General features: G+C 41.8%; 1 protein-coding gene across 1 annotated transcript in view; it reads left to right on the top strand.

Moving 5' to 3' along the window:
• Window positions 1–1,709: 1,709 nt before the first annotated feature.
• The window catches only part of NALCN (sodium leak channel, non-selective), a 310,211-nt gene continuing 284,197 nt past the window's right edge, over window positions 1,710–27,723 (top strand). Inside the window, exons 1-3 of the mRNA XM_047720335.1 lie at window positions 1,710–1,842; window positions 17,956–18,102; window positions 21,648–21,830. Of these exons, the coding sequence (XP_047576291.1) occupies window positions 17,995–18,102; window positions 21,648–21,830 (291 nt within the window). The 5' untranslated portion in view covers window positions 1,710–1,842; window positions 17,956–17,994. The remainder of the gene's footprint in view (window positions 1,843–17,955; window positions 18,103–21,647; window positions 21,831–27,723) is intronic.

The following is a 27,723-nucleotide window of genomic DNA, read 5'->3' as shown; positions in this document are numbered from 1 at the left end:
TTCCGGGAGGCCTATAGTGAGCTTTTCCATTACTGTTTCTGTCCATGCATTTCCCAAGGCCTTTTTCATAATTCATGGGGTTGTTTGGCACCTAAATGTGAATTATAGATACTCACACAGCCATAGTTTAATCAGGGATGGATAAGGGTCTGATATACCTGATTGTGAAGGGTGTTGCTGAGATTACTAAAACTGATGCCCGTTATTACTTCATTCACAAAATTTCTAAATCTTGACTTTATTTCATTAATATGGTTTTCTAACGGATAATTCTGACTCGACGAATTCTAAAAAAAATGCACAGCTATATATTTTAGAGATACAAAGTGAAATAAAGGAGCATTAAGTCAAACAACTGAGAGTAATGATGTAAGAGGATTAAACAAATGGGTAGTTTTTCTAAACAAATTGCTTATAGATTTATTAATGTTTAAATTGCTTTCCATTTTGTGTAGTGAAGAATATTTCCACATGATTTCTTCATTTGTTGGAAACGTGGGTTTTTATATAGTTGTTCTGAAATTTTCAGATATTTGAAAAAACTTCTTCCACATGCTTCTGCATTTCTTGAAATGCCAATGTTTTTAAAATTTCCTTTAAAAAAAAAAAGGTGCTCATGTTGGCCTGAAGTAAATAGATTGTGCCTAGGTTTCTTTTCTCCATGTAACTTAATTAAATATACATAACCAGAATATACATTTTAAAAAAGTGTGCTTATGACTTTACTTTCTTCCCTTGGGCTATAATATTTTCTGAGAGGGGATTGTTCTTTGTTCAGGAATTCTAATTTCTCTCTTAGGGGAAGCTTCGTTCAGTTTTCTCTCTCCTTCTATGTATGTGCCTACGTGGATGATGTTTAAATCGCTCCTCAGGGTTTCCTCGGTGGGTTACTGCAAGGCAAGATGCCCGCCCCTGGTTGAGCTTTTCAGGGAGCACAGCCCAGAGAAGATGCCCCCCTGGTCTGAGTACGGGGCTCAAGATTCCAAGATTTCCCTAAACCTGGTTGGCGAGAAGCTGCAGAAGACAGCCCGTGCAGCTCTTGTCCCCATCCCTTACAGTGCACGCAGGTAACCATCAATTTTTGGATGGACATCCCGCCTCAGCCACATAGCGAAAATTTTTAATTTTAAGGGGAAATGGGGACATGTTTAGAAGACGGTTAAGTGTCACCTGTGCACTCATTATTTCGCAATTTCACACTCAAAAGGTGAAACTAGTCGGCATCCTCAGGAACTGTGTCCGGGAAGCCCGGATCACTCACACGCGCTCACACACGCACGCACACGGGCCCTGCGCGTCCCTATGCAGTGTCCTTGCGTGTGCCCCGCGTGTGGCCGGCTCCAGCGCGCACGGCCGTGGCCGTGCTCAGGCCGAGACCACGAGAGGAGCCGGCGGAGGAGAACCCAGCTGTTGCTGGGAGACGGACTGCCGGCGGCAGCCAGAGAGAAGGAACCTGCGAGCGCCCACCCTCCCGCTCCCCGCCGACTGCCGCACAGCCTCCCCGGCCGTCTCCTCCCTGCCGCCCGCCGCGCCGTCGCAGCCCCTGCGGCAAAGACAACTCTGATTTAAAAAAAAAAAAAAAAAAAAAAAAAAAAGCCGAGAGCAAAAAGCCCTGACCCCCCACCCCCTCTCCCGCAGGCCCCGCGCCGGGGTGGCAGCCGCGCGCGCCTGCACGCCGAGCGCCGAGCCGCGGCCCCGGCCGGGTGGCGCGCGCCGACGGAGCGCGGGAGGTGAGGGACCGCGTCCCCGCGGGGTGGGCGCCGCGCCTGACCCGCCGCCGCCGCCGCCGCCGCCGCCGCCGCGCCCGCGGCACTATGACCGCTGCGAGCACTGGGGTTACAGGTTGGTCACGGCCGCCTGAGGCCCGGGCGCGCGCTGGTGGCCCTCGCCGGGCGGGGCAGGGCTGGTGGGGGCGGGGGGCGAGGGCCCGGCGTGGGGGGAGGGGGAGGGGCGCCCCAAGCCTCCGCGGGGAGTGGGCGCGGGAGGCCACCGGGCCCCTCCCTGCCCCTGCGGCGGGATGCGTCGTCCCCGCCTGGGCTGCGCGCCGGTGGCCGCGGGGAGCCGGGGCCGCCAGAGCCAGGCCTGCCCACGGGGCACCCAGGGGCAGGTGGCTCGGGCCGCGGCGGCGGCGCTGCGCAGGGGGCCCCTCCGCCCCTAAGGGCGAGCGCACCGCGGGTGGGAGCAGCCCTGCTCCAGCAGGTTTCCGAAGGGGCCGGGGCCTTGCGCACCCCACCCGGCTCCTGCGGATTGCTGTGCGCTTGGGAGCCCTCCTTTGATTAACCGGCCTGGTTGAGCCGCTGTCAGGGTGACCCCACGAGCCGGCAAAGCGGGGTCCTGCAAAAGCGACAGCGTTTTGTCATTGAGCCCTTAGGAGACCGGCTGGAATCTCCAGACGGGCCCAGAACCCCCGAACAAGGAAGGGGTTGTCCCTCTGACTCGGAATTTTCCTCATTACGGATGGTAGATAGCTCTGAACTGAAGTATCATAGGATGAATCTTCCAGTGTGACCCATAATTGTTAGGGAGTATATTATCAAGGATGTGTACGCGTCCACGTAGCCGTTCAGGCCTCGGGAAGGTGATGGTCTTAATCTCCTGCGTGTAGTCATCAGCTAGGCCCAGATTTCCCTGGTGCTGAAATGGGAGTTGGGGACCAGTGACTGTGGTGTGTAAGAAGGCCAGGGTTGGAGGAGAAGGCCTTTAACAGGGAGCAGAAATTAACAGGTGGCTAATCTTAACAATTTGTGATTCCCATTTTCATAGCTACTACTGTGATTTGATTGGAAATGAAGTCGGAAGGGACAGGTGTACACTCCTGGGCATGCACGTTCATATTTGTTTTCTATATTTAAAAAAAGTTATGAATTGTCCTCCAAAAATGGTATCAACATTTTAAAGGTTAACTATCATGTTGTTTGATTTTTACTTTCTTCAAAGACTCACCAAGAAGCGTGTACACCTCAAAGTCTTTGTATGCAACATTAAACATTTATCCTTTGAATTTCAAAATCATCAGACATGAAAGAAATGACGGAGATGATAGACAAAAAAAGAATAAACGACCGTAGTCCTAATAACTGAACACAAATGATTATAATTTCTGTGTATTTGCTGTAGTCTTTTAAAAACTACATGACTTCGTATAGTTGGAATCATGGCATTGTACAGTTCTTATACTGGTTTTCCCATTAAATATTTAGCATATTTTAATATATTTAGCATATTTTGCCCCATACAGTATTCTTACTTAACAAATTCTAAATAGCTATGTAAGACTGTGCAACCAGGAATACAACCTCACTTCTGTGGCCACACCTCTGGTCACCGGATATTTGTTGTTTCCAGTTTCTCATCATTACAAATAACATTTCAAAAGTATTTGATAATCAAAATTAAATGATTTGGAAATTTATATTATGGATATACTGTGTGTGTGTGTGTGTGTGTGTGTGTGTGTGTGTGTGTATCTCTATCTTCAGGTTGTTTTCTTAAAGATTTAAATTTGAATAAGATGTTTTCTATGTTTCTGCAGTAAATCTGCCTTCTTTTGGTATATGTGGATCGCTTTCCCTCTTTTACAGGAATAAAGAAAGATTAAAAAAATATCTTGGACATATAACCTTTGCACTATGTAAAGTCTTGACCTTTAACAAATTCATCTAAAATCAAGATGATAAAATATACTTCTTAGTTTAAAACCATAAGAATGTTGTAAAAGTGGTCAGGTGAAAAGAAAAAAAAAGTAAGTAAATGCAAGATCTTTTAGGAATAATGATTTTTCAGCCCAGGAGTCTAATTCTGGTTTTTGCTTCCTACTCAGACTTCAAATAAATGATCAAAGGACTTTATATAGTGAGACACCTGCACCCCATGGGGACAGTGGAGGGAAGACCATTTGCTCATGGGGTGTGGACTCTGATGCATTTCTGCTAGATTCACTACAGTTGGAACTGGACAGATGGGACGGATGGCATAACCAAGGTTTAGGCCACAGTTCTTTTATGACTTGTGCAAAAAGTAAGGAACAGAGCTCCAGGCAGAACTCCTTCATCTGAAAGGCTGAAGTCTAAAGTTGACTCTTGAAGCGGTTTCTCCATGAGACCCAGGGGCTGGTACAGACTTACCAGATGGAATGTGCTCCAAGGACAGGGACTGACCCCATGGTCCAGAGAGGGGCGCGGGACTGGGGCTTCCAGGAAAAGAGTCAGAAGATGTAAAGTCCAAAAATCAGCACACCATGGCCAAGGGAAGCGGGTCTGCAGAGGCTGGGTGGGGGATGTCTCTCCAGTAATGCAAAGGAAAGAGAAGGGGAGACTTTGTTTCAAACAGGATGATGTGTCTGGAAGACAGCCAACAGAGACACACACAGAGTGCTCTCCCTGACCACAAGCCGTGTTCTTAGTGAAATGTGAGCACTGTTTTCTTTTAGATGAAAACAAATAACCCAAATATGCAGATGGAGATGGGTTATAATGGACCGGAAGGACTAACAGAAAGTGGTTAGCATGTTGTTAGAGCCTAGAGAACACTTCGCATCTGAAAAACTGAAAAAAGAAAAATGTCCCATCGGTATTCTGATCAAGTTAAAAAATTATTTACTGGGTGGGCAAAATGGATGAAGGGGCTCAAAAGTATAAACTTCCAGTTAGAAAATAATTAATTCATAGGATGGAATGAATAGCACGGTGACTGTGGTTAATAATACTGTGTCATATACTTGAAAGTTGCTGAGAAAGTACATCTTAAAAGTTCTCATCACAGGAAAAAATCATAAACTATGGTCATGGGTGTTAACTAGACTGACTGGGGTGATAACAGCAACAAAAAGAGAAAGGAAGAAGTGTTTATCTATCTACAAAGAGGACATGCAGACTGCCTTCATATAACCTTTCCAAAACTAAGTATCAGCCAGAAGTAAAATAATATCCTGAAATTGTGTAATTCTGAATAATACCAGAAGATAGTTCTTGCAGGATACTCCTACAGGGTCAAAAATGAAATAGAAAAAAGAGGAAGACATACATATGAGGCAAGTTAAAGAAAAGGTGGAAGAGAAGAATGTAAGTTACAGAACAGTTGTTTGAAAAGTGATTAGATGAGAAAAAAGGACCTTAAAGCAATAAAAGTTACTATCTTTAATAAAGTTATGATTACAAGCCTTCTAGCAATACCAGTGTTCACAGCAATATAATATTTTTAGTCGAAAGTGTTCCTAAGTATATCTATTTGGGGAGACATGGCTCATAGACGCACTGTTTTCTCAAAGGCTTCTGTGACCTATGATGGGATAAGAAATTAGCATTTCAACCTAGGAAGTAAAGAAAACAATACGACAGAACTAGAGAAGACCAGAAAGGGGGTAGGGTTTAAAAAACACACCTGAATTTGTAATAAGGTAGGAAAGCTTTAGACGTGATAGAAAAGAACCGAAGAGCCGGCGCATTCCAGGGTTTGAGGCACATTAGTGTGTAGCCAATCCACAGGATCTCAAGAATGCGGTCAAGAAGAAGGAGAAAAATAACAGTGGGGATCAGTGAAGGAAGGTGCTGGAGAAAATGAGTGTACAGTCTTAAGGATGTGTACCTGGAACCCTACTATGATCATGGAAACCGAGAAGTGGACAGTAGATTTACCAGCAGAACAAGTGCTAAGAGATCCTGGTGATCAAATCAGTAGAAGGAAAGGGAGGGCATGGGTAGAAAATAAATCCAGGATTTTAAGTTTGGGTGATTGATTGGAGGTGTTTTTATTTGTTTGTTTGTTTTTTTCCTATTTAGGATGCCTAGACAGAACAACTAACCACTTTCTTGCTCACTGAGCAGTATCTATTGGTTAAATCATTTGCTTCATTATTTTTTTAATCAGTTCTTCTTTGTAGTAATTATGAGATCCATAAGTCATCTTCATAGGTCACTTCTGAACTAGGGGAAGGATTTTTTTTAAATTACTTAATATTCCTGAAAAGGACAAATTACGGAGGACTCGATCAGACAAGATACAAATTTGTATCAGACAAGATACAAGTCAGTGATGACTTAAGACACTATTAAATCTATATTATGAAAGTTGAGGTTAAAAAAATCCTGGATAATCTAAAATGAGAGAATCTCTCAAGTAGGGAAACTTCCTTAACTATTCCTCCCAGGAGCTAAAATGCAGAGATGAAGAGAAGTATTGTGAGTAATGGATTTAATTTTTAGAAAGAGGGCTTCTTGGATTTGGAAACACCTTTCGTTGAATTAGTCTTTCCATTTCCTTCGATTCGATGTCAGTACTTTATGGAGGAAAAAAAAATTAAATTCTAGAGAACCTCAAAGAATGTTCCTGCTGTTTATTAAGTAAAAATTAAAGCAAGTTTTTTAAAGATTTTATTTATTTATTCGACAGACAGAGATCACAAGTAGGCAGAGAGGCAGGCAGAGAGAGGGAGAAACAGCTCCCCGCTGTGCAGAGAGCCCGATGCGGAACTAGATCCCAGGACCCTGAGATCATGACCTGAGCCGAAGGCAGCGGCTTAACCCACTGAGCCACCCAGGCGCCCAAAAATTAAAGCAATTTTAAAACCTAATTAGTTGAACTAGACAATTTGTTTTGCTTTGTTTCAAATAATGAATAGCCATTTTCAAGGTATATTCTAGACTAAAATGTTGTAGGAGAAAAGCCAAGTAAAAGAGTTCTTAGTTACTTTCTCATAAGACAAAAACCAAAACCCTATTCTTGTATAGAAAGGATTTTCCATATAGTTTATTTTTTTTTTTTAGTAAATTCTGATGGTTTCTGAGGAAAACTCAAGAATAGAATATACTGTATGTACATATAGTTATAAATCAAAATTTCTGTCTCAGATTTCTATTTTGTTTCAGTTGTTTAGAACTAATCTTTTCTTATTTTTATCCCCAAACAACCAGTCTTGACGCTGAACTATAAGCTCCGGAGGTACTAAAATGCTCTTCTGAACATCTGGATTAGTGACCCCATCACTAACGGGGATCACTTCTGGGAGAGTGTGTTAAAATTGCTTGGGGAGGGTTTTTTAAAAATACCACTTCCCATAGTCCACTCCAGAAGGTTCTTAGTATGCCTGGTATGAAGACCTCCAGGGATTAAGAATGTTTAAGAACCTCCTTGGATGATTTAAAGGTTCAGCAGTCTTTGGAAAACTACTGTTTGGAAATCTTTCACCTTCTTTGTCTAAACTTGATGGATTCTTATTACAAAATCAAATCACAAACAAACAAACAAAAAACAGGAAACTCCTTTTGAATTGCCATCTTATTTGAGTACAATCTGGTAAAGTTTTGAAAACCACTAAACCATCCATCTTCTTTGTCCTTTGCAGATTCATTACAAGATTAAGCAACCACCCTAAAAATAGATAATCTCCTTTTATGATTTCTCATAATATTTAAATGATAATAGCAGTTTATCAAGACAAAATGCCTGTCCTTGAACTCTTGGCAGAGGAAAACCTTCAAGGCCCTGGGGCCATGTGTAGGATGGGAAAACCTTTACAGGACTCTTCCGAGATTGGGAAATGTGACCTTCTTGCAAAGTCACACCTTCAACCTCTGGTGATTTCTAACTGACATTCTTTTCCTGAAATTTTTTTTACACCTATACTGGACTCAGAATAAGTCACAAAATTGTAAGTGTATATCCTTTCTAAACTTGGGGTGAATGACCAGGCTTGTTAAAAGGATTGACTGGATTTTCTGAGTAGGGATCTGGCCAGAGGCTTATTGCCTCATTTGTAATCAGTACAGTGATTAGGTGACACACATACAGGCCTGTGCCCTCTCCTGGGGCTGGGCCAGTTGAGTTTGGGATGCAGGGATAACCGCAAAGGGGCGCTCAGCCATTCTAGTCCATCCTGAGTTCCTTTCCAAATCCAGTGATTTTTAAAGGTCAAAGGAAATTCAATTTTCACAAACGAAAATGAAACAGAACAGAATTCTTAGTGAAGTAATGACAGTTTTGAAGCATTCATAGAACCAGAAAAAAAAAAAAAGTTATATGCTGTTTCTCTTTGGGATTTGGGAAGTAGAATCAGTATAAAAAGTGGGGGACCATTTTCTTTCTTTCTTTCTTTCTTTCTTTCTTTCTTTCTTTCTTTCTTTCTTTCTTTTTGATCAGTTAGCCACTGTACAGTATCTCATTAGTTTTCGATGTAACGTTCAGTGATTCATTACCGCATATAACACCCAGTGCTCATCACAACACGTGCTGTCCTTAATACCCATCACCTGGTTGTCCCTCCCCCCAACCCCCCTCCCCTCTGAATCCTTCAGTTTCCTTCCGGGATCCAAAATCTCTCGTGGTTCCTCTCCCTCTCTGATTTCTCCCCTTTCAGATTTCCTTCCCTCCCCTGTGGTCCTCCGTTCTGTTTTTAATCAGTGTGCTGACAAAAGGAACAGAGAATGGAAGAGCTGGGTTTAGAGGTGGCCTTTTGAAGTGTTTCACTTCCTCTGCTTGGTGGCCCGTCTTGGGTGGCCCCTGTGTTCTGCTGAGACTGGACTATGCATGTAACCCTCTGTTTTTGCCGGGCTACATCCTGATTTAGCCAGGGCCAAGTCGTAGATGAGTAAGCACCCAAATGAAAAGTGCATTTGGAGAGAGAGTCAGGGCTTGCTGCTGTGACCCCAGGGGTCAACATTTCAATGATGTCTTAGTTCTCCCGCTAACGTGATGTGCTCTGCTGATCACTGGAGCAGACATAAAACTCAGGCTACTTTGAGAGAGAAAAAACACAGCCACCTCCCTTTTCTGTGAGCAGAAGCCAATTAGAGGGAAAGATGCATCTGGCCCATAAAATTCATGAGCCGAGGGGACTGATGACAGGCTTGCTTGAGAGTGGCCTGGGAGGACTGACCTGCACTTCTGGGGGCCACCATGCTCCAATTTGGTGTCCCACTTAGACATGAGGGAGGCAAGAATTGGAGAATCTCCCTCCCTGATCTCTGGGAAAGAAGATTCTAGTCACCATGCCTTGGAAAGGTCAGACCGAAAGATGTGGACAGCTGAGGATCATGGGGTCAAGATCAGAAAGTGACCGCGGGAAAGACACTTCTACTACCTCTCAATCTCAGTTTAAATCTCTAAAATAAGACAAACAGAGCACCTGCCTCACTGGGGCAGGGCATGAAGTCGGTGAGATGACCCACGCAGAGCTCTTAGCCTCACATGTCATAAACTCTCAGCAAATGTTAGGCGTACTCTGTGCAAGCTTCACAACTAATAATTATTTTCATATTATATTTGTTTTAAAGAAATCACAAATGAATTTCATGACAGTTGTAAAACCTTTGAATTTTATAAAAGTTCTTGAAATTCAGACTCCCTGAATTCTAAAATTGTTTCCAGTTCATGTGGCACTGGGCAAGTTTGCCTCAGACTTTTAATCTGCACAATGGAGGTAATACTAAAAACTACTTCAAAGATAGTAAGGCCTTGGAATTGTGCTTGGCACAGAGCCAGGTTTCCATAAATGTTTGAGTTCATCTTTTAAGTGGAAGAGGGGGAACAAAAGAGAATACAGAATGCTTAAGGCTTGACTCTTTTCTAACATAATGAACAGTGGTTTACGGACTATCATCCTACCCTAAGAATTACTATGGCATGCATAAAGTTGGGAGCAATTTCAAGACTGCGATAATAGATTTTATCATTGGAAGTTCCTAGGGATGTAATGTACTGTAAAGTCGCGACAGTGCGGGAGTCCTTTTTGCAAATTTCAGAATGTATAGTAATTCTCTCTGAGAACATCCAGAAAGCAGCCAGCCATGTCTCAGGATGACCCAATGTATTATTATTAGAAACTTTTAGATTAAACAGCTACCACTTGCTACCTTCAGATTGGTAACTTCCATTTAGTTTGGATTTTCCTTACTGGAAGAACCACCGCAAAACAAAACCACAACCTTGACCATATTCTGAGCTGTGGATTTTGAGTATGGCAAAAGGACTTCTCTTAATAAACTCCTTCTTTCTGCCTTGGTACATTCTCTGCAGAAAGGATATACTCTTATGACAAGGTGTCATCAGTGGGCTCTAGTTTCTAGTTTCACATTCTCAGCATATTCAGTCAAGGATTTATGAGACTAAGGGAGCTTGGTTGGCTTAGTTGGTTAAGCATCTGAATGCTGATTTCAGCCCAGGTCATGATCTCAGGGTTGTGAGATGGAGCACAGCATCCCACTCAGCGCTGGTCATGGAGCCTGTTTAAGGCTCTTTCTCTCTCCATCTTCCTCTGACACTACCCCCACCCCACTCACATGGGCACACACACTCTCTGTCTTAAAAAAAAAAAAAATAGACTAAAACAAACTCTAGGAAATTAAAAAAATCTGCCATCTGTAGGAAATTAAGACAGCTATCTGTGTCCTGGGAGATGTACAATTATTAGATGTTAGTAAATGCTTTTTTCTCCTTTTCCCCCCCAAATTTAGAGAAAATATAATAAAAGCATAATAGAACATTTCTAGAATTCACCCTAGAGGGAAAAGACTGGATAATGAATAATGACTTCAGAAACCTGAAAGTGACATTTAGGTAGAGTCAATGAGACATTTGAGGATTCTTGCCAGAAAAAAAAGGGGGGGGGTGCACTTTTTATTTTTTTTTAAAGATTTTATTTATTTATTTGACAGAGAGAGATCACAAGCAGGCAGAGAGGCAGGCAGAGAGAGAGGAGGAAGCAGGCTCCCTGCCGAGCAGAGAGCCCGATGCGGGCCTCGATCCCAGGACCCTGAGATCATGACCTGAGCCGAAGGCAGCGGCTTAACCCACTGAGCCACCCAGGCGCCCTGCACTTTTTTTTTTTAATCATGTGGCTGGAATAACCATAAAATGAATCATCATAAAACTGAATTCAATTTTAAGAAGTGAAAAATGTCTGTACTATTTTTCCAAAAAAAAAAAATTGATGTCAAGTGAGTTCATAATCACTAGGTTGTATGATGAGACTATGTTGAAAAGTAGTTTTCTTTTTATTACCACTCTGAGTTATAGTGTAGTTAATTTTAAATTTAATAGCTCTGCAAGCCACATTGTCTTGGTTCATATCTTGGCTCATCTCCGTGCCCAAACTCCCTCATCTGTGAAAACGTCCTTGTAAGGATGGAATGACATGAAGCACGATGTGCTTAGAACAAAGCCTGACACCTGACAGGCCCTCAGTAGACGTTGGAAGGAATCTGTTTTTACATGGCAGTTGACAGATTTTGAGGGGAAGTCAACTGATGAGCTCATTATTTTCCTTTTTGTGAAGCATTCAGACTGGGGAATATATATTCAGCTTCGTAGAAGATCCTGTCTGTAATACTTTTCCTTCAGTGGTTTTGATGATTAAGATCAAAGGTAATTATTGAACACCACTAGGCAGGAGCTGCTGGGCAGTTGGAGTCCGCATGGGAAAGTGCTGTGTGTGTGCCAGGCTGTAGAGGCTGTAAGGGGTGAGCTCATGAAGGTGGGTGTGGATTGCTGCAACAGCACAGGACACGGGTCCTTGGTGTCCCTAAGAGAGATCCAAGACGACATGAGCTTGCAGAACTAGAGGAGTTTCAGCCATTCAAAATGGCGCGAGAGGATACTCCGCTGGCAGTGGGGGTGCAGTCCTCAGAGGCAGTAGGGTGCCACTGTATCCTGGGAACCAGAGGGAGGATGAGCGGATGGGGTGGAGAAGCATGAGGCACGGCAGAGAGATTTTGGATCACAGAAAATAAGACAAAAATAGTGGGGTTTGCTCCCTAATTTACAAGCATGGCATAAAATGCATGATGCTATATTCATTTGTTCTGAATGGACCTGTTCTGTTGTTGGGAAGTACATTTGGCCAGCCAAAATGTAGAGTCTGTATTTACAGAAATAATGGTATTTGGCAGTTCCAGCATCAGGAATAAACTTCCCCTTTGTCTTCAAACTGTGATTATGATGTGCTGAAGTACAAGTGACTATTTAAGTTTGCATATGGGAAAAGGCAGAAAACTCGTTCAAACATGGACATCAGTGGTTTGTTGGTTTAGGTTCTGTAGCCATTTAAACAGAACAACAACAAAAAAGAAATAGGAATACTTGAGAAAAGAAATAAGATTGTAATGTTTAAAAAAATTGAAAACATCAAATTCAGTTGTCTTCCAAAATACATAGTGATACCTTTCTCACCTGCAAATTCAATGTTGGTACCCTATCTAGAAAAAATGCCTTTTTATCTGTTTACCGGGCAAGTCCTTGCACATATAACGATGTAAATGAGCTTAAGAGACAAGAAAGACAAGGAAAGGCAGATGTTTGAAGGTGGTTTTTGTTTACAGTTAGGATTTTCTGTGCATGCATATTTCTTGACAGAGAAAGATGTTCACAAGATACTGCTAAATTAGAAAAAACAACTGGTTACAAGACAGTGTTTAAGCAGCCATTTAAAAATAAATATATGCATGGAAAAATATGTACTGAAAAGAAAATAGTAGAGATTCAACCCATATGTCATTGGAGAGTAGGTGCCCTGGCTAAAGGAGGAGAGAGAGTATATCTGATTATTGCCCTGTCTGCACCACTTTGCCCCCCACCCCCTGGCCCCAGGTGGGACAGGCACAATGTACACCCACAACAAATACTTAGCAAAAATAATTGAGTCTCTAGAAGTAGAGTTCCTGATGGGTTTCACCTTGTTCTTCGTTTTGTTTTTATATTTTTTCTAGTTTTCCTGCACTGTTGAGTAATGAAAATAAAAAGTAAAGTTATTTCTTTTCATTTAACTTAAGATGTAGGTTTTTGAGGTCCAGGAAGGGAGTGGTCCGCTGCCCTTGCTTGTCACGTGAATCTCGTCATGTCTGAGAGCGAAGACGCAGGTGCATGTTGGGAATCAGCCGTTCAATATATACTCCTTGCCTTGGGAGGTAGGGCAGCGCTAGCAATAAGGTAGTGAGAAAATAAGAATACCAATACGTGGAAGTTGAAGAACGAGGTGCAGGAGTGAGAGGCTCTCCTTTAATTAATCAGTTGCTCTGTCGTTAATTAACTTGTTGTTTGCCTGTGTGGGGAGCACAGAACATTGGAGTTCTAAGAGGAGAGACCAGCTATGTTTTGTTAGTGCTAAATTCCTATCACCTAACACAATGGTTGGGATTTTTTTTTAAATGAGTGAATGAGTGAATGAATGAATGAATGCATTTTATGTAAGCAGAATGAATGAGAATCTTCTGCTAGCCATGAAGGCTGCTCTTCCAAAGACCAAACAGTAAAGCTTAGGGTGAGAAGTCCAAGGGATGATATTGAACATTTTATTTCCTTAATTTCCTTTAAAAACTCTTCATGGATTCAGCTATGGAATACAAAGGACTGATGTGGGATTGGCAGCTAACCATGAAGAGGACACAGGCAGAGTATAGTTGCCGATGTGGGAGTGTTGGGATGCTTAACCAGTTCAAGTGGGGCATGTGGGTGATGAGTATGACCAGAAGCGCAAGTAAACCTGAGCGGGGCCGAGTGTCCTTACAACATGAAGCTCAACAAAGCAGGCGGGCTGCGAGCTCTGAATGCCTTTGCTCTTCCCTGCTGGGTACGCAGCACCTGCCACAGTGCCTGATACAGAGGCGGATATGCAGTCTTTCCTGTGTGAATGAATGAATGAACTAATGAATGAGAATCAAGGAGACAGGCTGAGCTTTTCTGGGTTACAGGAGAGACCAGGTCAGTGTTTTGGGAAGTTGATTTCCCAAACACAGGACAGGACAGGACACAATCAGAAAGCTGGATGTTTGTGGCAGTCCAGACCTGAAGTCCATGGCCCAGCACCGACTCCAGTACGGGGCTAAAGCCAGAGGGGCCATGTATGTCAGGACAGAGAATCTTCTGCACATTTGAGGACCTGCACACAAGGACCTGAAGAGCCCAGGGCAGGAGGATCTGGGAGTTGAGAGGAAAGGGGGGAGGGGAATGTCGGATGGATACCCATTTGCCCTGTTGAGTTTCCAGTGGTGATGGTGTCGGTACGGCCTGTATCGGAGGGCCAAGCAGCAGCACAGATGCACAGCTCAGGACCCAGACACCGACAGATGGTGATGGAAACTGTAGGAGCAGATGCTCATTTAAGGGGTTAAGTACAGAGGACAGACACAGGGGACAACAGGTAAAGGACATGCTGTAAACCATCATTTAGAAGATGGAAGATTCGAAAGAGTTTAATGCAAACCCAAGAGAGTTACAAGGAGAAGAAATGACCCATAGTGTTGCAAGCACTTTTTTTTAATTTATTTTTTTTTAATTATGTTAGTCATCGTACATTATGTCATTAGTTTTTGATGTAGTGTTCCAAGATTCGTTGTTTAGGTGTAACACCCAGTTCTCCATGCAATACGTGCCCTCCTTAATACCATCACCAGGCCAACCCATTCCCCGACCTCCGTCCCCTCTGAAACCCTCAGTTTGTTTCTTGAAGTCCACAGTCTCTCATCCAGTTAAAGAAAATTGAATCTATTCATTGCAGTTGGTCAAGAGAGAGCTGGAATGTCCTAAGGAAAGCGTATGCTGACAGAGGTTGCTATCCCAGAATATGAAACTGGACTTTAGCCATTTAAAAGGGAGGAATGAACCAAAATATCTTTTCTCCTGGAGTTGCCATTAGCTGTTTCCAAGGAAAAGATTTATCAGTGAACGTATTGTAACTGTGCAGCCTTTTCTCATTATTGAACTATTTAAATACCAACTACTTTTTTAAAGATTTTATTTATTTATTTGACAGCGATCACAAGTAGGCAGAGAGGCAGGCAGAGAGAGAGGGGGAAGCAGGCTCCCTGCTGAGCAAGGAGCCTGATGTGGGGCTCCATCCTAGGACCTTGGGATCACAGCCTGAGCCGAAGGCGGAGGCTTTAGCCCACTGAGCCACCCAGGTGCCCCAGGTACCAACTACTTTTAATAAGGGTGAAAAAGCTACTGGAAGTCTTGCTTTTTAAATTCAGTGCACTGCCTTAGGAAGGGCACTTCTGTAAACAGAAGAAAAACTGTATTGGGTTATAAATACATCATGGTGATAAGGCTAAGACACACAGAAGCAATTTCCTATCAAGATAATCAGCTTACCTAGGATACTTAAATATCCCTGCCGCTCTTTATCAGGGGAATAATAGGTTTGCTGTACTTAGTTATATTGACGCAACATGAACAAATGTGTAAAATCGTATTTCTGTGTAGAAAGGAAAATTTCTTATAACCAACTGCCTCAAATTAATTTTGAACTCTTCGTATGTTTATTATTTGTGTTTATTTTACTACTTGGGTGCTTTAAATAATTTTGATATTATTATTATTATTATTTTAATATTTGATATTATTGTCAGTCAATATTTCGGTGATTCAGGAGCTAGTGTGTTTTAATGTGTGTGTGGATTAACCAGGTTTTATAGGGGTTTGAACAGATGGTTTTCTTGGGCACTGTTTAATTTGGTATATGTGCTGCCAAAGCGAGCACGGGCACTGTTTCATTTGGTGGCATTTTTGCAGTAGGTAAAATTAGGGTCAAACTATGATGATTAGTATCGTTCATCATGAACAACCAGTTTTTGTGGGTCAAAAATAGCTAGCATAGAGATTTAAAAACAATAATTCTGGATGTCTACTTCTTTACATAAACAAATCCATAATAAAAAATCAGCTCTGCTTCTATTTATAATAAAAGCCGCATGGTATTCATATATGAAGATATCGTATTCATACATCAAAAAATTTTCCAGACCGTAACTTATGACGAGATCATAAGATCAATAAATGGTCATTCGCGAGTCTCCACTGGCTCGGTGTAAAAGGTATTATGGTTGGTGTCTGGGTCTATAAAATTTCTTGTATCATCTTTGAACAACTTTGTACCAACCACACTTTATTTCCTTTGTGTTGTGTAATCTTTAAGGATTTCTAAAAGATTCTGTATCCCATTTTCAGGTGCACAGGAGACTGTCATTCAAGAAGCATCCCAAATTGAGGCCACCAGATGTTTCCTTCCATAGTAAATCAGAGAACAAGCATAATTTGAATATTCCGCATATATTTACATATCGATGTCAAGAGTCCCTAACTCCGATTATGTAAAATAAAATTAATTAGTGCAGCCTACTGCAAAGCCCATATTCAAATCCAATATTCGGGGCAAGATAGCCTGGAGATACCTAGCACATCTTTTTTTTTTTTTTTTCAAAGATTTTATTTATTTATTTGACAGACAGAGATCACAAGTAGGCAGAGAGGCAGGCAGAGAGAGAGGAGAGAGGAGGAAGCAGGCTCCTTGCTGAGCAGAGAGCCCGATGCGGGACTCGATCCCAGGACCCTGGGATCATGACCTGAGCTGAAGGCAGAGGCTTTAATCCACTGAGCCACCCAGGCGCCCAATACCTAGCACATCTTAAAGCCAATCAGCTCCATGTTTTCTGGGAATAGGAGGGCTGGGCAGACACACCTTCCCGGGTGCCTCCAGGAGAGCCTGGACACAGGAGGATGCACTCAGACATAGAGAATCAAAGTCAAGGCTGATGCGCCCTGAGCTGCTGTGGCTGGTTCTCTTTCCCCATGGAAATTGCAGCTGCGTGTTATTTACAGATCCTGCAAATTCTTCTCGTGCTCCCGTGAGAATCGAGGGGTCCTCATTGGCCTTCGGTTAGAGTCCCGCATCCAGCCCCAGGGAGCATCCAGGAGGACAGCCAGTGGCTGCTTCCTGGTGGTCAAACCACTGTTTCCCTGACCCAGCATTTCCTCGGCCGTGCGCCGCCCCGACCTTTCCCCTTCCTTCAGGGGCCTTGCGCAGCTCTGATGGGTCCTCAGCCCCAGTTTGGTCCATCACACACGCTTAGTCTCTGTGGGCACACGGAGAAGCTTCTGCCTTTCAAGTTTGCGAGGGTAGCCGCGCTCGAGTCATTAACTGCCCGAGGCTGGAATTTCTCCTGCCATCGAGATGTCTTCCTTTCTGTTGTCTGTTGTAAAGATTAAGTAAAATATCATTACTAAGTGTCCAAAGCATAGTACATATCCCAAAAAACCGCTGGCTTTGCTCCTTTCCTTGGAGGTTCAGTCCAGATCAGATAAGTCTGTGGATTCAGGGTAGCCAGGCACTGCCTACCTTTGCCCTTTGTGTCTCCTCCGTTATATTTCCCTCGTTTCCTATTTGTGCCCTAAGGGCCCGGCATACCTGGGCCCTCCTTGCATGGCCACTGGACTGTGGGAGGTAGTGGCAGTGGCTAGACAGAAGTGACACTTACGGCAAGATGTGGATGACTCAGAATTGGGGAAATGTATGTACCTGGCAAGCAGGCATCTGGTCTCCCTCCGGTATGATTTGGATTTACTTCAAGGTGCCTGGAAGTGCTGATGCAGTCCCGGCATTTGCAAAAGAAAAAAAAAAAATCATTTAGAGGAGGTTCTGCCCCATTCTTTCTGCCCCCCGTCCTCAATGTCAGGGACAAAATTGGGAACTCAGAAACTATCATTGGAAGTCGATGTTTGTAGATGTCATGTTAAATTAAGTCCAGGGAAAATCCTGGGGAAGATCTGAGTATTTCATCTGGACTGGTCACCTGTGCTCTGGCACAGACCGACTCTAAACGGAGACAGCTCTCGGCCTCAAAAAACCTCCTGCTAATATGTATATCTGAGAAGGCAATTCGACCCCAGTTAATCTAGACTAGCGCCATCCGAACGGGCGGACAACCTGTTCATGAAATGCACAAAGTGATGCAACCTGTTCATGAAATGCACAGGGTGATCTATTGGGTTGAGGGGAAAAAAAACCAAGCTTGGAATGATATTTTTATCTTACCCTTTTAAAATTTCTTTTTGCACGTATTGCATATACTCCACCATACAGTAGAACGTGTGTCTAATTAACGAATGCATTTGCATACACGGGGGGCTCCGTTTTTGAGGCGGTCGGGGTGGAGATGGTTTCGGTGACTAACGGAACTGTCTGTCTGCTTCCAGACTGCAGTCTTGTACTGGCTCCCCCAAGCTAACTTCAGCATGCTCAAACGGAAGCAGAGCTCCCGGGTGGAGGCCCAGCCGGTGACGGACTTTGGTCCCGATGAATCTTTGTCAGACAACGCTGACATACTCTGGATTAACAAACCAGTAAGTTCCTTTTTGGAAGAACGGAGAAGCGTGTGCTGATATAAAGGAAATTGGATTCATATAATTCAAAAATCACGTAACTTTGGCTTTGAAATGGCTGTTTGAGGTGCAGTAGAATATGGATGAGTCTCGAAGTCTGGAAGTGGAGAATCATTCAGATGAAATAAAGAGGTGCCGCGGGGGGTCATGCACACAGGCAGGTCTGCTAGGTGGTCTGCTCCCTCCTTTCCTCCTCCATGCTCGCGGTCCCCAGAGTCACGCCGTACACTGATACTGCTCCTTCTCAGTCCAAGCCAAAGCTCGAGTCCCACATGAGTCATCTCTTCTATCATAATTCCATGAGTTCTCAGCACGCATGAACACATGAGGGGATCATCAGATGTTTGGAATTAGAGGTCGCCTTCAGAGTGGCAAGTGTTGGTTGACTCAAAGGAAAGGTTAATGAGATAGTGGGTAGTGTCTCTGGAAAATTGCGTCACCTTCTCTGCCTAATGAAGCCAAGGAGAACGTGGGGGGAACATCTAGAACAGTGTCACTGGGGTAGATAGTGTAGCAGCCAGAAGGAGGAAGGGCATGGTCATGGGTCTTGCAAGCTCAGCCCAACCACAGAGAGCAGGCTCCCCTTCAGGACCGGACTCCCAGCAGAGGCCGAAGTAAGGGAATGAACTGTTCCCCGCGCACTGATTGTCTTTCCCTTGACCAGGACACAAGTCATCTGCCCGGTCTCCCTGCCCTCTCCAGGCTTCTCCAGCTCATCTGCCCTCCTGACCACATGTCCAGCAGGCTCAGATTTCTTCCTGCCTTTCCCCTTCTGTTCACATTGCCTTTCCCTTTGTAATCATTGCAACATCTCTCTTCCCTACATTGCTCATTAAAATGGGTTCGCTGTGCAGGGAGGACATTTTCTAGTCTGGCTCTCACTGCCAGCAATGGTTCTTTCCTGGATCTGCACACACTGGCCCCTGGAGCCTCACCAGGGTCTCCCTGTTCTTCCGAGATGTCCAGCCAGTTCACACTGTTTTCCTGCCCGGAGGTCTTCCCCAGCCTCTGATGAGTCAAGTCCTCCCGACCCATTAAGGGCTGGCTCGAATGTCAGCCCACCCCTGTGGGCGTCTGAAGGCTTCCTCGTTTGACCCTCTCCACCACACACAGAATGAACCTCTTCTCTTTCCGCTTATCCTATTTTACCATTGTATGTAACTAAAAACGTGTATTGCATGTAAGTATGTGTATGTTATGCCTACCAGGCTGCTAAGTAGTGATGAGTCAGAAACGTGCTTAACATTTTTGTGGCCCCAGAGCCCCACAGAATTTCTTACGCATAGGAGGTCTGCCATTCATGGCTAGAGAATTGAACAGGATGGAGAATAAGCATTCACTAACTTTTTTCTTAGTGTCCGCCACATATAAGCCTTTCTGAGAAGCTCTGAAGAAGGTAGCATTATAGATATAGCCTTGGAAGCACTAACTAAAATGATTAATGCTTAATTAGGATACTTTCTTTAAATTCAAAATAGATTCATTGTGGAAGAACCCATCTTTTGAAGCTCTTTTGTGTAATTAGATCCTTTGTGTTGGAGATCCAGATGGGGCTAAATTCGCACACTGATATTTATTGAAGGGTTTCCAAACTGCATGAAAAGTACATTAACCCTTAAAATGAATTGAGTCATCGGTGACTTCCGTGATATAGAATACATGGCATTATGTCTTCATGCAAATATTATAACTGTCAGATTAATATTATAACCCACTCACCAGCCTACAAGTGTCTGAGTCTCCTTCAGAATTCTGACAGTTTTTTCGATTTTTCATCATGGGTCCATGCTAGTTTGCACAGCCGAGAAGACATCCACCATGAAACCACGGCATCTTTTTTGGGGTGAGGGGAGGGGAGTCTAATATTAAAGGATTAACATGACTGCAGATATATCCAGCATCATCAATAAATAACACATTTCCGTTATGTTAAGTATTGTGTACTAATTAATTAACTCGTAAGATTAAGTGTGTGGGGGTAGCATGCAGATGCAAGGAATATTATAATTATTATAATTAATATTATATAATATAATTAATATTATAAGTCTAGGTGTTTGTTTTTATAATAAAATACTGTATGTGAGTGATCTTATTTCTTACGTGTATACACAATATGCACACACATGTGCATATACATGTTTATCTATTATTTCTACTCTTTATGCTGAAGTTGAGGAAAATCTTTGAACAGCATGTGCATTCCTAGAATTGCACAGAAACTTACTTTTCGGAATTTTGGGAAAGCTCCCAGGCTAAAATTGTACAAAACATTCTCTAAAATAGTAAGTCCATATTGCGAATGTAGGATGAGGTCAGATTTCGAAATATATTTTTTATACAAGAATATAAATACAAGATACAAGATATAAATGGAAAGATAACCGGACACATGGGAAATGTTACGTGTCAAGTCATTTTTTAAAATGTTGGCAATCCAGGAGGATAGACCACTCTTCTAACGACCAGGGAAGTTACGGTAAGTAAAATATAATTCTAGGTGCTCATAATACATAAAAAGTATAAAAGTAATGGCACATGACATTTCTGTATGAGTAAAGTACTGACCCATTTTTTTTTCTTTTCAGCATAACAGTATTCATTGTTTGTGCACCACACACAGTGCTCCATGCAATCCGTGGCCTCTCTAATACCCACCACCTGGTTCCCCCAACCTCCCACCCCCCGCCCCTTCAAGACCCTCAGGTTGTTTTTCAGAGTCCATAGTCTCTCATGGTTCACCTCCCCTTCCAATTTCCCTCAACTCCCTTCTCCTCTCCATCTCCCCATGTCCTCCATGCTATTTGTTATGCTCCACAAATAAGTGAAACCACATGATAATTGACTCTCTCTGCTTGACTTATTTCACTCAGCATCATCTCTTCCAGTCCCGTCCATGTTGCTACAAAAGTTGGGTATTCATCCTTTCTGATGGAGGCATCATACTCCATAGTGTATATGGACCACTTCTTCCTTATCCATTCGTCCGTTGAAGGGCATCTTGGTTCTTTCCACAGTTTGTCGACCGTGGCCATTGCTGCTATAAACATTGGGGTACAGATGGCTCTTCTTTTCACTCCATCTGTATCTTTGGGATAAATACCCAGTAGTGCAATTGCAGCTGACCCATGTTTTAATGGGATCAGAATCTCCTTATATTGTGGCCCAATGCCTTGGGAAGGCCAGAGGCACTGAAGTAACCTGCTCAGGTTCACACGAGCCCTTGGCTCTCATTAACTGCGGGAGCATGGAAAAGTCTCTTAACCTTTCTGCCTTCATGTGTGCATGTGGAAATTAGGCTGCTTTCAGAATTAAATGATGTAAAATATGGGAAAATATTTAGCACATTGTATGCACTTAACAGACATGAGTTTCCTACTCTCTCTTCTCCATGCCAGTGAAATATTTTAATCTCGAGATTGTATTTTCCAAATAGTGTGGTTTATAACGCAAGGTTAAGGCCTCATTTTGTGGTGTCAAATGAGAACTCTGACCCTCTTTTGCAGTGGGTTCACTCTTTGCTGCGCATCTGTGCCATCATCAGCGTCATTTCCGTCTGTATGAACACGCCCATGACGTTCGAGCACTACCCTCCTCTGCAGTATGTGACTTTCACTCTGGATACTCTGCTGATGTTTCTCTACACGGCAGAGATGATAGCAAAAATGCACATCCGGGGTATCGTCAAGGTGAGTGTTCTAGAACCAAAATGCTTTGAAAATCTAAGTTAGCTTAATAGTATTTTCAGATTCATTTCCATCAAACAAAACATCTCTTTATCCATCCTGTAGTTTTTTAAAATAGGGCATAACTCCAGAGACTGGTGAAAATATGATGCGTACGAATATTTAAAAAGTGAAATAAATTGTGTAAGACACAAAGCCTTGGGATATCCAGGAAGGAGAGAGAGAGTCGGCCTGTAGGCTTCATGGCCAGAATAGGGTGGATTATGCCACCTTCCGGGGCAACCTGTGGCTTGGCACAGGGACGAGTCCAGGTGTGGCACCTGCGGCTTTACAGGATGTGGAATACATGGTACCTGATGAAGTTACAGTGTGACATGACGACACTACGGGATGTCATTAACCTGAACTGTCCTGAAGGTACAAAGGAGTAAAAAGAAAGAGCATGAGGTGGAAAGCAGGAGTATAGGAAAAGGAAGGCATGGAGTGTCAGTGGAACCAATTGGGAGACAAGAAATAAATGAAAGAAAAAGGAAAAGAAAGAAGAAGCAAAGGAAGAAAAGTTCTGTCAAAGGATATCTTCTGTGTATTCTTAACCTGCACACAGAGGATAAAAATAGGTAGACGACACTTTCTCTGTGAAGTATTTGAAATTATACTATTTAGGGAGCCAGTGGTATAAGGAAATAGCAGAAGGGACAGTAAAAGTCTGCAAATGACAGATTTGACTCAAATCCTAGCTCTTCCTTTACTGGCTATATCAGCATCTCCAGTTACATAATTTTGGTGGAAAGGGGCCTTATTTTGTACTAGGACTTCAAGATTCTAATGAGATGATGCATAACATGAAATTACTTAGGGTCAGTGCATCTCTCTATGCATAATTCAATGTGTATCATCCTTAAAACAGAAGGGTCACAGTCAGCACATTACTTTTTTTTTTTCATTTTTAACCTTTTGAAAACCTTTTTATTATGGGAAATTTTAAGTTTACTCAAAAGTAGAGATTATAGTTGTCATGAATCCCTATAACTCAGTATCAACACTTATCAATATTTGGCCAGTTCTTTTCATTTTTAAGCAAGTCTCAGAAACCAGGTCATTTCAGAAGTAATGGCTCATGCATTACTGACTGAGACACTTTCTTTTTAACATAACCATCATGCCATTATTGTGTCTAGCAAGATTAACAACAATTTCTTAATGTATGCCAGTACCCAAGTCATAGATGTATTTTCCAAATTGTCTCAAACATTTCCTATTATAATAAGTTAGCTTCTTTCAATCAGGACTCAAATGAGCTTTAAGAAATATATTTGTTATATTTTTAAATCTCATTTAAGTCTCTTTATGCCCCTTAATTCTCAACTCCACATATCCTGCAAAAAAAAAAAAGAAAAGAAAAAGAAAAAAAAGAATTTCTTGTCATCGATCCATTGGGAAAATGAGTCTTATAGAACATTCTACATTCTAGATATGACTAATTGCTTCCTGATGGTTCCATTTTTAGTTTCTATATACTCCATATTCCCTGAATCATTTTGACTTTGACCAGCGATGTACACAGATGCCTCTTTCCCCAAGCAGTAGCCACAAAATGGTTTGTAGAACTTCTGGACCTTTGCCAATCTGTTGGGTGAAAAATGGTAACTCAGTGTAGTTTTAGTTTGAATTTCCCTTTTGAGAGTGAGGTTGATTTGAGCACAACTGTATACAAAGGCCATTTTCAAGTTGTTATTATTTTTCATTCAAGGTTTGGGTACTCTTCGTGTTGGGAATATGAGCTCTAGGTGATGTAAATTACATTTACTTTTCCTCTTCCATGATTATCTTTGCTCATGACTATTCAGGCCACGCACACTTCCTGTTCCGGATCAGAAGCTCTTTCCATCTTATCAAGTCCACTCTTGTGTCTCACAGGAATGTTTTACACTTCTCCTTACATACATTTTGCACATTTTTTGTTATTTTTGTGCTTTGTTATGTTATTTCATCTTTTCGCTGTCACTATGGGGTCTTCTATAACGTGTTCTAACTTGCTGTTATTCTTTTATGTGAAGGCTATTGATTTTTATGTGCTAATATTATTTCTTGCTACTTTACTAAATTTAATAAATTCTTGTACTGTTTTTAGTAGTTTTCCCATTAATTCTTTTATCTTTTTGTCTTTTTATTTCCATTTCAGATGTCTCTCTCTTTCTCGCTCATTTATTGGGTCAGCTCAATTTTAAATAGTATGAGAGGCAGTGAACAGCTTTGTTTAACCCCAGGCTTATTTAGACCATCTCTCATGTTTCCTCATTAAATAATCTGAAGGATTAGGGTTTGAAGTAGGCTAAGATAACAAACATTAATTCCAATTTTTGACTATTGTATCATGAATAGCTTTTAAATTTTGTTGAATGATTATTTTTCTTTTTAGCTCTTAGAATAGAGTAGATTTCCTAATATTGAACCATCCTTACATTCCTGGAAAAAACTGAGGGGGTTCACGACACAGTTTTATTCTGGTTTAATGTGCTATTTGATGATATTTGTTATTATTTTCATTGTTTTAACTTTGTCTAATCTTTTTCAGGTTTTGATATTAGATTTTCCATGTATGTGTGTACACTGCTATGCTCTAAAATAGTCTGAATAATCTTTAAAAATTTTGGTACAAATCTCCTATGAAACCATCTAGTTCTAGTGCTTTCTTTTGGTGGGATTCCTTTCTATTTCTGTTTCTTCTATGGAAATTGTTCTGTTCAGACTTGCTTGGCCTATGGGTTCTGTTTGGTGATGTATACTTTCTAAGGAAATTATCGACTGTTTAATTTGTTGAATTTATTAACAAGATTGCATTCAGTAATTTTAATTTTCTCTGTTTGATTTATACTTCTTCCAAATTTTGAATTTTTTTTAGATTAGAATTTATTTTGCTTGGGTTGGCTAGTATTATTTGTTTGTTTTGTTTTGTTGCATTTTTTTTTTTTTAAGATTGTATTCATTTATTTGAGAGAGAGAGAGCACGATGGGGGGAACGGGTGATGGGGCAGAGTGAGAGGGACAAGCTCAATCCCAGGACCCTAAGATCATGATCTAAGCCAAAGGCAAACACTTAACTGACCAAGCCACCCAGGCTCCCCTCATTTTGTTTTAGATTAGCCAATTTGTTTACTTATCTTGTTGATTTTTAAAAAGAACTGGCTTATTAATTCATTTGAACTCATTAATTTTTGCTTTTACTTTTCTTTTTTTTCTTTCTTTTTTTGCTTTATTTGGTTTACTTTTTTGGTCTGTTTCCAGATTTTTGACGGTGTTTCACATTTTCATTTCTCAAGATTCTTAAACATGTTACTTCATTGTCCCTGGTATAAATGTGGCTGTGAGAATGTTTTTTCCTTCTTTGTGATTGGATCTTTCTCTTAAATACTGAGAGTCTTTCCCTTTATTATTGAACTCAGTAGATCTATGAGAATATGTCTTTTGTTGACCATTAAGGACATAGGCATGTCATACGATATTTGTTTTATTCCATTCTGTCTTCAGGATTTCTTTTCATATCCTAGTTACACCAGATCATGTTTTGGTCATTTATTTCCATCATTTTCTTTATGTGTGTTTTTTTCTCCCCCCCCCCCCCCCGCTATTTTTAATCTTTCCTATATTCTATTTCCTTATTGTACTCCCTATGCTGTCTATTCAATCTTGTGTTCCTTTAAGTTTACTTCTCTTTCTGAAATGATTTTTTTTCATTTCTTTCTAATTCTGATTATTTCTTGAATGCTTTTCTGTCTTTTTTTACAGTCTCCTATTGTTTTGACATCATTTCCATTGTTCCTTTTTTCCAATTTTGTTGTACTTTTGTAGCATCTATTTTTCTTAATTTCTTTTGATCACTTTATTATAGTCTACTACAGTCTTTATCTGCTTTGTATGCTTATTTTTTGCGTGTATTATACATTATTTGTGTGTTGTGTACATTATTTGGTTCATTTATATATGTATATGGACTTGATATTATAATATATATATTTACAAATACAATTATAATATATTCATAAGGACTTGATCATAATCCTTTTGTTCTGTTACCTTTCTTGCCATTGCTCATTTGAAATCTGAGTTTCTCCTGCTTAATGGGTAGAGTAGCTTCCATATATTATCAGTTTGAGGGTTCCTTCCCCTGTTTTACCATAAAATATAAAATATATAGCTTCTCTGTGCAGCTCCCATCCCAGGTGTGAGCTCTGCCTCCTCTGACCTGCTGGTCCTCTTATCTAATCCGTGTTATCCTTTGTCCCTCCTGTCCCTGCCCTAGCCTATTCGGATTCTACTCCAGGAGTTTTTCTCTAGCTTGGGTCTCTCTCCCGGAAAGGGGTTTTTATGGGATCCACTCAAGAGATTAGGATGTTCTGTCACCTCTGATCTTTGCCCAGCCCCTTGGTGGGCATTTTGTCTTTGTTACTGTTTAGTTCTTTTGTTTCACATTTACCTGCCCTTGATAGACTGTTTTGTTACCTTTTGAAGAATTTTGCCCTTTATTCTCAGGGTCACTGTCTGAGGCTTCCACTAAGTGTTTTGCTAGTATTGATTACTAGTTTTTGGTGCTGTGAAATTCTCAGATCAGCCAGAACTTCCCTGCATGACTTTCCTCTACAACCTTCCCAAGCTGAGGTCTTGAGTAGGTGTTGATATTGTCAATAGTTTGGTCTTTATTTTGGAATACATTGTCAGTTTTATTCAAGACTATGTCCATGGATATGTTTTTCTGTGCTATCTCACTGTTTTGTTTTCTTAGGAAATTTGGGAGATTCAAAAAAACTACCATCATGATCTTACCCAGATTGAAGTTAATCGCTCAACCTCTACATAGTTTATTTAGCATATACTTTGTGTCTGGCGAAAGAAACAAATTCTGTCTTTTTTTTTTTTTTCCCCCAAAGAAGGTGGTGGGAAGTCTCCTGGGCATAGTGAGTGGTTGAGGCCTTGGGAGATCAAGCTTAGAAAGTATACTCCAGGGAGCTCTGCACCTGGGGCAGCAATGACCTCAGCTCAGGTCCCGCCTGGGAACAGTCTGGTCCACACAACACCGCCTCTGACACTGTGAACGTTGCCCAGGTTCCCCCTTTGTCCTCAGAAGTCAGTGTTCGCAGTTTTGAAAGTGAATATCTTATTGGCCAGGTTACATTAGGATCTGGAGGAGAAGTCCTGGGGGGTGGGGGGTGCAGTTTGATGGGTCTGATAGTGAAGAGATAAAGGACAGGACTGAGACTGGAAGCTTGTCTACAGATATACTTTATTAATTCCCCAAGCGCGGCTCTCAGAGGGTTTGTTATTGCCTGAGTTCTCTCTTCTGATTTCCTTGTCATAGGAGCCTTTACAAAATAAACTCAAAAGAGCTCACAAGTATTTTGGAATTTGTATTAGTTTCCTGCTAATTACGTAACTAACGACAATGAACTTGGTACCTTAAAACAACAGAAATTCGTTGTCTCACCATTCTGGAGACCACAAGTCCAAAACCAGAATGTTAGCAGGGCGACAATCTTTCTGAAGATTCTAGGGGAAACCCCCTCCTTGCTCTTCCTCACTCTGGGAGACTCTGGGTGGTTTCTGACATTCCTTAGCTCATAGCTGTGTTGCTCTAATCTTTGCTCCTGTCTTCATGGAAACTTCTTCCTTCCACGTGCCTCTGTGTCCTCTCCTTTTCTTTTAAGGACACTAGTCATTGGATTTAGGGCTCACCCTAATTCAGTATGACCTCATCTTAACTAATTAAACTTTTGAAGGACATTATTTCCATATAAGGTCACATTTTGAGGTTCTGAGTGGGCATGGATTTGGGGGACATACTGTTGAACTCCCTACAGAATTAGCTTCGGCTAGCCACTGGACCAGCCAGTGGCTTGCTATT

The sequence above is a fragment of the Lutra lutra genome, chromosome 3 (assembly GCF_902655055.1).
Source record: "Lutra lutra chromosome 3, mLutLut1.2, whole genome shotgun sequence".
Taxonomy (NCBI): Eukaryota; Metazoa; Chordata; class Mammalia; order Carnivora; family Mustelidae; genus Lutra; species Lutra lutra.
Note: the sequence above shows the minus strand (reverse complement) of the source record. Positions and strands in the feature narration are given on the sequence as shown.